Genomic DNA, 13,232 nt, shown 5'->3' on the forward strand with positions numbered 1-13,232 from the left:
AGGTCAGCATATATACCCTCTATTGTATAATAAGGAGAGGTCAGGGTGTACACCTTCTGTTAGATAATAAGGAGAGGTCAGAGTGTACCCCTTCTATCAGATAATAAGGAGAGGTCAGGTTGTACACCTTCTATTAGATAATAAGCAGAGGTCAGGGTGTATACTCTCTATTAGATAATAAGCAGAGGTCAGGGTGTATACCCTCTATTAGATAATAAGGAGTGGTCCAGGTGTACACTTTCCTATTAGTTTAGCAAAGAGCCGTTTGAAGGGAAAGGACGCCTAGAGGGGTGGGAGTCAGGCCCGAGGTGTCTGCATAGAGTCAGCTCGGATCACTGAGTGCATGAGCTGCGGGTGTCCAGGACTGGCCAGAGGCCCGTCGCTGGGACAGCCTTGCCTGTTTGTGAGCCTGGGAGCCAGGTGGAGAGGCTGGAGCAGAGAGAGGGCAAGTGACCGGAGACCGGGCTCCTGAGTGGTAGGCTGGGTTTGTCGGGGGCTGTGTCTGCCGGGCGGGCTGTTTAAGTGTGAACACAGCCCCTGGGGGTGTCCAGCAGAACAGAGACCAGCCCAGGCTTGAGAAGCACCCCCATTAAAACTGCAGGGAGCAGGAATGAGGCGGAGAGCCACCAGGGGCTGAGGCTGTGTGCAGGTGACAGGCCGTGACTGTGGGGCTCAAGGGTCCCTAATGAGAAGATCGGGCTGGGGTGACGGGCATGCTGATGCAGTGGGCGGCACCTATTCCCGAGGAGAGGAGTCGGAGGGAGGGTCAGTCCTAGGGCCTGGAGCCTGACCCTGGGTGGTGTCGCTTATGGCCGCGGGGAAAGCTTTGGGAGAAGCTGGTTGGTGGATCGGGTGCCTGGGCCAGGATTTCTGTTCCGGAAGCATTATGTTCAAGGCACCCGTGAGACAGCCGGGTAGAGGTGTTGGGACCGCGGGCGGGCGTGTGGCCTGGGGTTCAGGGAGAGACTTGGGGAAGCCGGCGTTATGTGAAAGGAGCTGGGAATTTGTGGGGTAGCATAGGTCCTTCTTGCAGTGACTCATCTCGAGGAGCAGGGCACCTAGGATTCTAGGGTCAGAGAGGAGGGGCGGCTCTGGCAGAGGAGACGCAGGCCAGCACGCTGGAGGCGAGTTTGGAGAGGGGCATCCTGCAGCTGGGGAAGGTGCGTCTTACCAGTGTCCCGTGGAGACTGGAGAACTGGCCGTTGAGTAGGCGGGACAACTAGTTGGTAACCTTGGCAGAAACCCCTGTAAATCCCAACAAACCAAAGCAACCGGATACAAAAGCCTTTGCAATATTTTAATCTGTCGTTAACAATTTCATGTCAGGAAGAAAGGAGAATATTGTTTCAGCTAAAATTTTAGACCCCATAGTGCCTGGATTAAATAATGAACCAGATCAGGAAACTACAACTTCAGAAATAGGTGAGAAAAACATATTCTTTAGTTTAGATTCCTCACTGCTTTGATAAATATTTACATCTCAGTTTGGTTTTCTTTTTTTTATTATTATTCCTACCACTTTAATGTTCATCCGATTCTTTTCACAATGTATTGAAGACCCAAAATGACTTGATATTCTGTTTGCTTTAATCTGCTAAGTTTTATAATGAAAAAGAGTAACTGAGCTTAACGTTAACCTTTTCATGCCTTTTTATGTGTGACATTTCTGAATCTAAGTCAAAGTGCTTTCTTTTATCTTGGCTGCTAGGGTTTTATGAAATGGTGTGGATAGACAGAGAATTCTCTTTCATTTCTCCAGACTACTCTGCTCTGCTCTGTTAAGAAAATGCTCCACCATAAGTGGGCTTCCCCCATGCTCAGCGGTAAAGAATCTGCCTGTGATGCGGGTTCCATCCCTGGGTTGGGGAGATCCTCCGGAGGCAGAAATGGCAGCTGGCTCCAGTCTTGTTGCCTGGAAACCCCCTTGGACAGAGGAGCCTCGTGGGGTTGCAGAGTCGGACGCAACTGAGCGAGAGTGTGGCCTTGCCACAGGAAATATTTTAAGGTGCTCAGAGCTCCCGGGGACAGTGTCCCCAGGGCGCAGCCTTTACGTTTGAGGCTGGCAGTGTGACGTGTGTGCACATCCTCACCCTGCTGGTGCGGTGAGGTTAGATGTGCGGATTCGGAATTTCAGTGTGATCATCCGAGATGACAACTGCGTGGCGTCTTCTGTGATGTTTAGCTCAGTTCTTCAGAAGTGTGGCAATTCTTGAGTGACGTTTAAGGGGGAAAATAGTGTAAATCTTGACTTCAGGGAAAGGCAACTGTTTTTCTGGGCTGAGCTTGCCTCAGATCTAGCTGGTTTGTAAGCATTCAGTAATTGTAACTAGAATAGCAGCAGGCCCATCTTTCTGTGCTTGCGTTCTGCCTTTCCTCATTTTTTTTTTTTTTTTTTGCTTTTCTAAGAGATGTATGTGCAAGCCTTCTGCTCCATTGTTGGTTCAGCAGTGATGATCCGTGGTTTTTCTGTTCCAAGTAGGTCAGCCCTGTGTGGTTTATCTGGGTCTTGAGCAGTGTGGGGGACGAATGACCTACATCGGGACAGAGCGCTTTCTTACGGATGGACATTCCGTTCTCAATGACCACACGGGTTGTGCCATTCAGCTGCATCTTGTGATGGTTTGTTTCACTTCCGTGGGAGCTTTTCTCAGCCCCTTGGGGGTCCCTGAGCCGTGGGAAAGGGGAGTGGGCCGGGGGTGAAGCTGGAGTGAGAAGTTGCCGCGCGCGGGCAGCCGGGCGGCCCACGTGGACGCAGCTCGCCTCCAGAGCCAGACTGTGTGCCCGCTGGCCTGGAGCGAGCTGCGGGGTGTGCTCGCTGAGCCGGCGTCTCCTCGCGGGTGCCGGGTGTGAGAAGACCCGCCTGGAAGGTCCATGCAGTGGCTGCCGTGCAGTCGAGGTGAGCCAGCGCTGTGCGGAGAGGGCGTGACGGCTTTAAAGTCAAGTCAGAGAGTTGTTTCGCACTGTGTGGACCTTTGTAGACCTTTATCTGCAGCTGTGAAAATAGTGGGAGCTGCGCCTTGAAGGAGCACAGAGCCCTGCCGGGGCCTCAGAGCAGTGCTTTGTGGAGATGAGGGGGAGCCTGGTGCCACCTGGTGGCCACGCACCCGCTGTGCCCGGGTGTGGTCCTGGCCACCTGGGCTTGGGGGGCCCTCCCCACAGGCCCTTCCTCCCTCGAGCCTGTTCTTTTTGTCTCTCAGCCGCGTTGAATCTGGAAGATCCCCACGCCCCGACTTTTGTCCCAGAACGTTGACTTTCCAGAGTGCTGCGGTTGCTGGTCGGGTGCAGCATGTCTGTCTGCTTGTTCCTTGTGGTGTCATTTAGCTTAGAGCCCCCCGCCCCGCCCCCCACCTCCCATATTTCCCTTGGATCTAAAGGCCTGATCAGACCTGGGCTGAAGAGCCTGCTCACCCTCACCCTGCGTAGTGCCGCTGTGCCCTTTGCCTTACGTCCCGTCAGGATGCACTCAGCGTCTCTGCTCCTCAGGATGTGAGGCTGGGGCTGATCCCTGTGCCAGGCAGCTCCCCTGGTGTAAAGCCTGGTTGTTTGCGCTTGCACCTGGACATGGTCAGCAGCTCTGCGTGGCGAGACGCTGCACAGAGCCCTGGCAGAGCGCGGGCGTGTGCTGTGCTGAGGGCCAGTGCTGGCTGAGGCCTTTCCGGGGAGTAACCGGGGTAGCCCCACCAGGCGCCCCAGCTTTGCGCACCTGCTGTCACTGGGGTGAGAGCCCCCTCCAGGTGCGACGTTTCGCCCTCGCCCTCACCTGTGGGACTCGGTAATTACCAGTACTTCAATCAGCAGGTGGTGCTCATGCGCTGCGGTTTTTTTCTGTGCCAATTCATAGTGATTTTAATTTCTAATTTTTTTCTAAAGCTGTTGTTTGCCAAGCTGGCTAACCTCCGCTCTCTGAATAAGGATTGGTTGTAGTATTATTAGTGAAGGTATAGTCTGTTTTTTTTATGTACTTTCTATTTCTGTGAATTTGGGGTTTAATAAACCTCACTTTAAGACTACTGCTAGAAATGTTAAAACAACCGTCGTCAGCCTCTCGAAAAATAGAGAAAGAACTTTGAGGAAATGAAATTGTGCAAAGTGTCCTTGGTCTCCTCGAGCTACGGACAGAACGCATCTGTAATTTACTTACTGTGTTGGTGGAGTTTGCCACAGTATAGAAAGTATTTGACGCCTCCAAATAGTATGTGGCAACTTAAAGTAATTGGGGTGTTTTCGTCTAAAATTGGTCATCTACTGCCCAGCTTACCCTGATTTTTAGATTTGTTTGTTTTAGAACTTAACAGTACTTCGTGTTGGTTCTTTGGTTGCTGTCTGTGAGATATCATAAATAATTAACTACTTGAATCAGGCTGCTTAGGTCCACATCATTCTTAACAGATCAAAAAAAATTTCCTCGGAAAATTAGATGTTGTCTATTTTATGTACTTCTACTACATAGAATAAAGCAACTCTTCACTTGACAGGAATGAAGGTTCTTTGTTTTATAATGACAGCATAATTCTGACATAAACCACTTCTCTGAGCACTTGTAAGTAATTGTAAGACTGTGTTCCAGGAAAGGGAACATCTTCCCAGGTTTATGCTTGTCTCTGGATTCATCTTAGATATGGGGGGCGGTGCTTGGGCAATGGATCAGGTTTCCTCCCTGGTTCTTGCCACAATTCAAAGTGTGTCCCCTCAGCCTCCCTGCTTTCGTTTTTCTCGGGTGCTTGATGTTTTTTCTATTTTGGTCAGCATCTGTCAGTCAGTCGACAGTAGGCAGGTGTGCTGGAGCTTCTAACGTGTGTAGGGCTGTGTGGAGGCAGGAGTGCTTTGCTCCTGCCGTCCTGAAGCTGCAGCCTCCAGGGGGGACTGGTGGTGTCAGGCCGTCCTGGAAAACGGTGTGGGGGCGGCCCCCGGCTTCTGCCTCGACTGCGTGGGTGGGGCCTGCCTACTTCCCGGGCGCCCCTTCCCCACTCCTGACCCCAGAGCCAGGCTTGGGGGGAGCGGTCCAGGCGCATCCTCTAGAAAGCCGCCCTGGGTCATCCCTGGGGAGCTGGCGGTGGGGAGGCACAGAGGCGTCAGGTGCCGCCCGTGACCCCGCTGCACGTCTCCCTCAATCACCCACCTTAACTATCTGACGTCAGGAACGAAAGAAGCTAATACTAACTCAGCTAGTATTTCAGATGACAATGTAGCCAGTCTTTGGAGAGGCAGCGCTGAGTCAGAACCAGCCGCGAAGCAGAAAGGTAAGAGGGAGGGTGGTCACCCGCACGTCCCCCACACCGGGTGTCCCGGGATCATGGCCTCAGCCACAGGCTCCCAGGCTTCTGACCCTCGCTGAGGCCCAGCCCCTTGTCGTCCACGCTCAGGACCAAATGTGGCTGGTGACTCGCTCTTGCCTGTTTGATAAACTAGAGGAGAGCGTCCTAGTTCCAGCCCAAGGGCAGCAGACCTTCCCGAGTCCTGAGTTCCTCCTGAGCCCAGAAGTGTCGGGGTGACCCAGGGACAAGCCTCAGTTGCTACCGGGGGTCCCGGAGGCCAGGCCGCAGCCCCAGGTCTCCCGTCCAGAGAGGCCTTCCCAGCAGCTCAGAGGCCGTCTCCACTGTGACTTCTCTGTGACGTTCTCCCTGCTGGCTCAGACAGGAAAGCGTCTGTCTACAATGAGGGAGACCCAGGTTCGATCCCTGGGTTGGGAAGATCCCCTGGAGAAGGAAATGGCAATCCACTCCAGGACTATTGCCTGGAAAATCCCATGAACAAAGGAGCCTGGTAGGCGACAGTCCATGGAGTCGGACACGACTAAGCGACTTCACTGTTCACTATTCTCTGTCTCAAGCCCTCCCTCACCAGGGTTCTGCTTTCAAGCATGAATGTTTTTCATTAGCATTTAAAAAAAAAATTGTAGTAAAGTTATACATTCAGTATTTGCTTTTTTTAAAAAAAAGGTTTTTGATTGGAGTACAGTTGCTTTGCCGTGGTGTGTTAGTTTCTGCTGTATGGCACAGTGAACCAGCGTATGTGCACACACATCCCCTGTTTTCTGGACCAGCGTGTGCTTCTTCAGGCCCTGGAGGTCCTGCCGGGCGTGGAGGGGCGCCCTACCTGCTGCTCCCATGTCGTGCCCCAGCGCCAGGCCCGGCACAGGTGTCCAGGCTGCAGGGGTGTGGGCAGGTGAGGGCTTGTGTTTGCCAGCCTGTTCAGCAGAAAGTGCCTGTCGGAGGCCTGCGGTGCGCTCAGCCCTCGGGCAGAGAGCGCCTGAGTGAGCTGAAGCCGCAGGCACTGCAGCCGATGGTGTGGGGGTGATCTGCGGGGGAGACTTCACACTGGGGTCAGGGAGGCCCTCGGGTCAGGGCAGGGGCAGAAGTTGGGGCCAGTGGGCGTATTGCGAGCTTGGAGACAGGACGCTGATGCTGTTTTTAGGGGTGAGTGGCTTCGTGATGCTCAGATCGTGTGGGAAGCGTAGCGCGTGGTCCAGAGGCCAGACCTGCCCGGGCTCTGGGGTGATGGGGAGGGACGGAGCAGTGGGGTTGCCTGGAGGTGTGTGGACACCCGAGGGCGGATGCACCCGAAGGCAGGGGCAGGGACTGGCAGCCTTGACCGGGGCTGGGAGCCCAGCGGGGGGTGCTGGCCAGGGACGAGGGAGGAAGGCGGTGGGGGGGCTCGGCCCGGGCGTTGGGGGTGGAGGCTGGGAGAGCCCAGGGCCGGGGGCGTCTGTGAGGCAGGGTGCCATGCTGGGCTGGGGGCAGGCTGCCGAGTGTGTGTAGCGCCCGGGGTCAGCTCGGGACTCGGCCGCCCTCGGAGCCCCCCGTGGCCCACAGCCCCTCCTGGCTCTGAAGAAGGCCCAGGGCCACGGTGTCAGGGCCTCGGGGGCAAGGCAGCTCTCGCACCGGTCCCTTCGCACCCCGCGCGTCCTCCCAGGCCGCCCCGTCTTCCAGACTGCCCTCTGCGGGGCCGGACCTCTAGGAGGCAGGTGTCTGAGGCCCAAGGCTGGCCCCCTGCGCCCCCAGAGCCGGCCCCTTTAGGGCAGCCTGTCTGTGGCTCTGACCTTGGTGTCCACAGGCTGCTTTTGCAGTCTGGCCCTCCCCGCGTTTAAGCGTGTGTCCTCCGGGTCACTAGGCCGTTCCTGGGGGCATCTGTTCTCGTCCTGCATCCAGGGAGCTTTGGCTCTTGTGCGCGCGTGTTCGTGCGCTTTAAGAGACCAGCACAGAGACCGTCCTGGGTCCATCCACCCTTCGGCACTTCCCTCCTTGGTTGTGGCCTCGGCCGTCACGCTTGTCCCTATCACGTGGCACTTGGAGGAAAAGTCTGGGGTGACGAGTGCCGAGGCGGGCTGCTGAGGGTGGAAGCCCTCCCGCCTGGGAGCCGATGAACAGACCCTCGCGGCTGATTCGCATGGCACCGGCCCGTCTGCCTGCGCCTGGCTCTGTTACCTCCCGCCTCTGTGCCTGCCACTCAGCTCTGTGACCGACACGCTTTCTCCTCATTCCTATCTCCTGTTTTCAAGTAATGACATATTATGATTCATGGTTTTGTTTGTCTGTCTCTCTCTAAAAATAAAACAGTGGCATTAGGAAGCCAGAAAAAAGACTATGAGGAAATGACCATTTTTCCCCTAATGGACATCCAAAGTTATTACTAATATATTTTTCTCAAATCCTGTTCTGATTATTAAATATACTGAAGTTTCCTGACAGAAATTGATTCTTTGATGTACTTTTTTTTTTTTTTAGGTGACTGTCCTAGTGATGCAGGTAAGTAATGGCCTTAAATAAATCTGTTTGGTATAAATTGTGTCCATGTGTACAGATACTAACATGCACTCTCAGATTTCTGTTTTATACATTGTGTTAGTGAAAGTAGCTTAAGGAAACATAGCCACCAATTTAAGATTTAACTTTTTATGTTTTAAAAGAATGCATTTCAGGAATTTTTTTCTAGAGTATAAATTATATTTCTAATAATCAAATTCTGGTTTTACTATTTTCTAACATATAAAGCACTTTCAGTTTAGTAGAGTAAATTTAATTGTCTTAATAGTTTGGGTTTATTGCTTACTGATTAAATCTTTATCAAAATGAACAAAACTTTATTCAGATTATAAAAATAATATGGTACAGAGCCAAAATAAAAAAACTTTAAATATGAAGAAAATGAAAAGCGTTGGTAATCCCAGGGCTCATAACTTGGACGAATGTCCTTTTAGACCCCCACCTATGCTATGTAATTGTTAGATACATTACCCACTCCACTGTCCTTGCCTGGAGAAGCCCGTGGGCAGAGGAGCCTGGCCGGCAACCGTCCGTGGGGTCACAGGGAGCCGACACGCCTGAGGACAGCACGCTGTTGATTACGCGTGTGTTAACACGATGGCTGTATCACACGAGCATGTTACACGGGGCCAAACCGCAGTCCCCGAGTTTGCTGGTGTTTGTCCCTGCGGTGAGCGGCAGCTGAGCGCCTCGACACGTGCGTGTTTACACGTGTGTCCGCTTCTGTCCTTGGGCTGCATTTTCCTTTCAATTAAATTGCTGACTTGACAGATCTACCTATTGAATTCTGTTTTCTTGAGAAGTTGACCCAGTTTGTACTTCGAGTCTGCCCATGTCCCCACACCTCCCCCAAATTTAGATACCAAGAGTCTGTTTTAATTTCATCAAAATGATGAGAAAAATTTCATTCATATTTGTCACTGTTTTGATGGCTGTCTCTTCACATGTTTACTTGTTTTGTTTTGTTTTTTTTCCTTTTTGAACTTGCTGGTGGGCCGGCCGCCTGTCCAGAAGGAGACGTTGGAGCTCCCAGCCAGGAGAAGAGCGAGGCGCCCGAGAACCCCGAGCCGCCCGGCGAGCTCCCGGCGGCGGTCAGGTCTGTGCGCCTGGTCCCGCCCCCGCCTCTCCGCACTGCCCCAGCTCGTGTGCTGCTTGAGCTCAGCCGTGAGCAAGTGTTTGTTCAGAGAAAGCAAAGCCCGCTTAGTCTTCCCGTACCTGAGGTGCACCTGACCCCTGTGAGCATTTCAGAGGTTACGGGAGATTCGTCCTCGGCTGTTTTGTCACAGGTCTGATTCCTGGTCGTTATGTTCACCACTCTTTTTACCTTAACGAGATTAAGAGGTGGGTGCTTTTAGACTTGTCAGGTTAGTGGGACGTCCTTAATATTCTGCAGACCGTGTCCTAACTGGCAGGTTGGAGGTGGCCTGGAGTTGGCAGGTTGGAAGTTAGCATTAGCCTGGGTGTTCTTCTGTCCACTGGGAAACGCACAAGTGTCCTGTGTCTCTTTTTAGGAGGATACCCCGGCCTGGGAGCGCACGGCCCGCGCCTCCCCGGGTTCGACGGCAGGAGAGTGTGGAGGCGCTGACCACAGACAGGTGGGGCCCCGGGCAGCCACGTCGGTGTCTGGGCACCGGTAGCGGGGGTGGGGCTTCCCCAGCGCGGGTGGGGCTGGCTGGGGTGGCACACAGGCTGAGGTGGGAGCGCAGCACCTGGGGGGCCCCTGACCTCTAAGCACGGGCCAGACTGCCTCCACCCAGGGGTTCATGCTTTGCAGTCACATCTTTGCCACTATGGGGAAAGTCTATGCCTTCCATCTCTAGATAAGAGGATTTTCTGAGCATAAAGACAGTCGGGGGGAAGATGGGATAAAAGAATGTGAAGGCTTAATCGCACAAAGATTAGAGAGTAAAGACAGAAAGTCGTGAGCAGTATAGACAGGCCACACGCAGGGCTTCATAAACGTTACGGATCTCCCTTTGGATCCAGTGTGGACACGGTGCAAAGCGTCAAAGTGAGGGAACAGGAGAAGGAGAGCGGGCTGGTCGGAGCAGGCTTCAGCCGGGAGGGAGGCAGGGCCAAGGTGGTGCGGGTGTGTCTTTTAAGCCTTGTTGCCCAGGGAAGCGAAGGAATGAGGCAGCAGGTGGTGGTGGGAAGGCCTGAGAGAAGTTAGAGAGTTCCTGTTTTTAAGGTGGTGGGGATGGTCCAGTCGGGAGGAGAGACGGGAGGCACGGGTGGTGTGGATTGGGGGCGGGCTGTTGGGAAACAGCGGGCGTGTTGAGGGACTGGCCTCATGGAGAGGGGGCTGGTGGGCGGGTGAGGTCCTGGACGGTGAGCTCCTAGCTCTTTGTCTTTCTCCTGAGCTGACGGTGAGTCTGGGGATGGAGGCTTGGGGCTCAGAGGAAAGAGAGGAGGGCCTGGTGTCCAGACTGGACCAGGGCCGAGGTCCTTGTTCGGGCCGCCCCTGGGGACATTTTGTGGCATCAGAACTGGGGAGGATGTGGAGACAAGGCGCCCAGTGTCGAGCTGGGCTTGGGGCCAGGGTCCTGCTGAGCCTCCTACAGAGGACAGGCTGCCCACCCCAGAGGCCCGCAGAGCGTGGAGAGGCAGGGTGTGCTCACCGGCGCCCCCAGGGCACGAGGTGAAGGGTCCAGTCAGCCTCACGTGGACTTTTCTCCAGCCAAAGATGGGAAGACTCTCGGGTGGGGTGGGGTGGTCACGGAGCAGGGGCTTGGATTCGGGGCTGAGCGTCTGCTGTCTGTGGCGGTGACCAGGCCCCACCGTAGGCCTGTGGCTGAGAGAGGGATGCGGGAGCATTTGGGGGCCCCAGAGCCCAGCGACTGGGTGGGGCCTTTCCAGCACTGGGAGTGCAGCATGAGCCCCGGGGGCTGGCCGGTGAGGGCGATTAGGGCTGGGGTTGAGGGCGCGAGCGCTGGTTCTCGAGAAGCTCAGTCAGTTCCGTTCAGTCGCTCAGTCCTGTCCCTTTGCGACGCCATGGACTGCAGCACACTAGGCCTCCCTGTCCATCACCAGCTCCTGGAGCTTGCTCAAACTCATGTCCATCGAATTGGTGATGCCATCCAGCCATCTCATTCTCTGTCAAATGGCAGACAACGTTCATCTGTTGTCAGAGAAGCTCAGAAAACACGAAATTCAGAGTTGGCAGATTTTAGGGAGCGTAGTCTAGAAGCCACTGTAAGCACAGGAAAACCACGCCCTCCCCTGCACCTGGAGAGTGGAGGCCTGGGAGGGGGGTCAGTGGCTGCTTGAGGGCTCCGGGAGGCCTGGCCTCCCCAGGGCACGGGGTGAAGGGGCGGTGGCGGGGGAGACTTGGGGAGGACTGAACACACAGTTCCAGGCGCCTGGGGTTGATGGGGGCGCGTGGCCAGGGGAAGCTTTCCAACGGAACCCAGTTTCTCTTTGTTTAGGACGGGGAGTGGTAAAACCGTGTCCAACGTGATCACCGAGTCGCAGAACTCTGACAATGAGGACGACGACCAGTTTGTGGTGGAGGCCGCCCCACAGCTCCCTGAGATGTCGGAGCTCGAAATGGTGGGTGAAGCGTGGCGCGCTTTGGGTCGTCACATGCCGGGCCGAGTCCTCCTGCCCTGAGATCTCTGTGCACAGAGCTCTCCTCTGAAGTTCCAGTTGGTTTCCCACCCTCTTTAACCCGGTCCCTACCCTGGGGAGATCCACGCGGGTGTGGTCTTGGGATCTCAGCAAGCCTGAGCCTCTGTTTTCTCTGCTTCCTCTCCCGCTCAGGCCCAGGCAGTGGACCTGGAGGAAGACGAGAAGCACGGTGAGTTGTGGGCCGGTGCGTGTGCCCCGGGCGTGCCCTCTGTGCTCTGAAAGGGCCTGGTGAAGTGAGCTTGGTCTGCCGTGGTTTGCCCAGGGGTCTGAGTAGCAGTAAAGAGGATGCCGTGGGCACCGACGCCTCCTTGGTGTGTGGTTCATCCTGGGGACGATGGAAGCTGCTGGGGATGGGGGCAGGACCCGGAGGTCAGCGGTGGGCAGCTGTGGAGATGACGTCCCTTCTTACCCACACAGTTAGACCATGGGATTGGAGGACTCCTGAGGTCCCCTCCAGGTCAACAGTTACGTAATACTGTTTTCTTTCCAAGCAGTGTCTTCTTTTTTTTTTCCGGCCACAGCACGAGGCATCTGGGCTCTTAGTGCCTCCATCGGGGATTGAACCCCTGCTCCCTGTGTTGGGAACGTGGTGTCTTCGCCCCTACACCACGAGGGAGGTCCAATCATTCCTGCTTTTTATATCATCTAGTGCCTGTTTTTTATCCCAGTTGTTTTGTGTTTTTTTTCCTAGTTCTTTTGAGTCAGAATCCAGGTAAGGTCCCTGTGTTTGCAGCTGACTGATCTAACTCTTAATTCTCTTTGTAGAATCCCGCTCCCACCCCATCCCACTTGTGATTTATTTGTTGAAGAGGCTGGTTGCTTGTCCTCTAGGGTTCCTCACAGTTGGGTGCTGCTGGTTACCCACCGGTGTCGTGGGGTTTTTCTCATGTTCTTCTGTTCCTATGAGTTGGTTCTAGAGACCTGGTCAGATTCGGTTTGTTTGGACGAGAGCAGCAGTGGTGGTGGTGTTGGCTCTTGGTCACGCCTGCTGTCTCTGCCCGGACACGGGTTGCGCTCTGTTACTCCGTGGGGGTCGTGGGAGGTGGCCTTCTCGCCCCCACCCCCCAGCACATTTTGGTTGGCGACTCCGCGTTGTCGGGCTTCCCCTCCCCAGGCGTTGGCTGCTCCATGCTCCCCCTTTATTGATGGGTTTTCCTCACAGGGCATTTGTGTCCTGGCACCTTGAGGGGTGACTGATGAGGGCTGTGCTGGTGGTGATGGTGGTTGTGATGTTGTTCTGAAGCCATGGCTTTAACAGGCTTGATGTGTTCTGTTTCGGTCCACCTGAGTTTTCTCCATGTCCTTCTGCCCACGTTTGCCCAGTAGACTCTGTGGCTTCCTGGTTTCTGGTGGGACAAAGGTTTTAGGCTCTTTTGTGTACTTCTTCCCGCCCTGTATCTCCAAGGAGCTTGGTTGCACGTCACTTCTGGGTTGGTCATCGTACCTAGGGGTTTTCTAACTTTTTCGTAAGAAAGTTAAATCCTGAGCTCACGTTGGTATTTTTACTTTAGATTCATGATTTATGTTTTCCCCAAGTTCTTTGATTTGTCCATGGACATCTCTGCTCGTGCCAGCAATTCTGGCTCCCAGCACTTTCAGCCGTGTTTCTTTATCCTGCATTTTGCACACTCAGCAACTTAAAACAGCACTACCGGTGGTGAACTGGAGTAGGGAATGGCAACCCCCTCCAGTGTTCTTGCCTGGAGAATCCCATGGACAGAGGAGCCTGGCGGGCTAGAGTCCATGGGGCCGCTGAGAGCCGGAACCGGCTGAGCGACCAAGAGCAGCACAGCAGCAGTGGTTGCCACCCGTGTGCCTACTGAGGGCACGTCAGGGCGCTTC

General features: G+C 54.6%; 1 protein-coding gene and 1 long non-coding RNA gene across 5 annotated transcripts in view; both read left to right on the top strand.

Annotated features, from left to right (window-relative positions):
- The window catches only part of LOC120856514, a 970-nt gene extending 721 nt beyond the window's left edge, over positions 1-249 (top strand). For 2 of the 3 annotated variants that reach the window (XR_005719448.1, XR_005719449.1), the window contains one exon: positions 3-249. This is a non-coding gene — a long non-coding RNA (uncharacterized LOC120856514). The remainder of the gene's footprint in view (positions 1-2) is intronic. The other variant, XR_005719450.1, reaches the window with a different exon arrangement.
- Positions 1-13,232, top strand: part of TRAF3IP1 (TRAF3 interacting protein 1) — a 60,972-nt gene that overhangs the window by 13,935 nt on the left and 33,805 nt on the right. Inside the window, exons 8-14 of one of the 2 annotated variants that reach the window (XM_040231904.1) lie at positions 1,327-1,422; positions 5,139-5,240; positions 7,725-7,745; positions 8,775-8,859; positions 9,275-9,358; positions 11,189-11,312; positions 11,523-11,559. In XM_040231904.1, coding sequence (XP_040087838.1) covers positions 1,327-1,422; positions 5,139-5,240; positions 7,725-7,745; positions 8,775-8,859; positions 9,275-9,358; positions 11,189-11,312; positions 11,523-11,559 — 549 coding nt within the window. The remainder of the gene's footprint in view (positions 1-1,326; positions 1,423-5,138; positions 5,241-7,724; positions 7,746-8,774; positions 8,860-9,274; positions 9,359-11,188; positions 11,313-11,522; positions 11,560-13,232) is intronic. The other variant, XM_040231903.1, reaches the window with a different exon arrangement.

Source organism: Oryx dammah, unplaced genomic scaffold, assembly GCF_014754425.2.
Source record: "Oryx dammah isolate SB20612 unplaced genomic scaffold, SCBI_Odam_1.1 HiC_scaffold_28, whole genome shotgun sequence".
Classification (NCBI taxonomy): Eukaryota; Metazoa; Chordata; class Mammalia; order Artiodactyla; family Bovidae; genus Oryx; species Oryx dammah.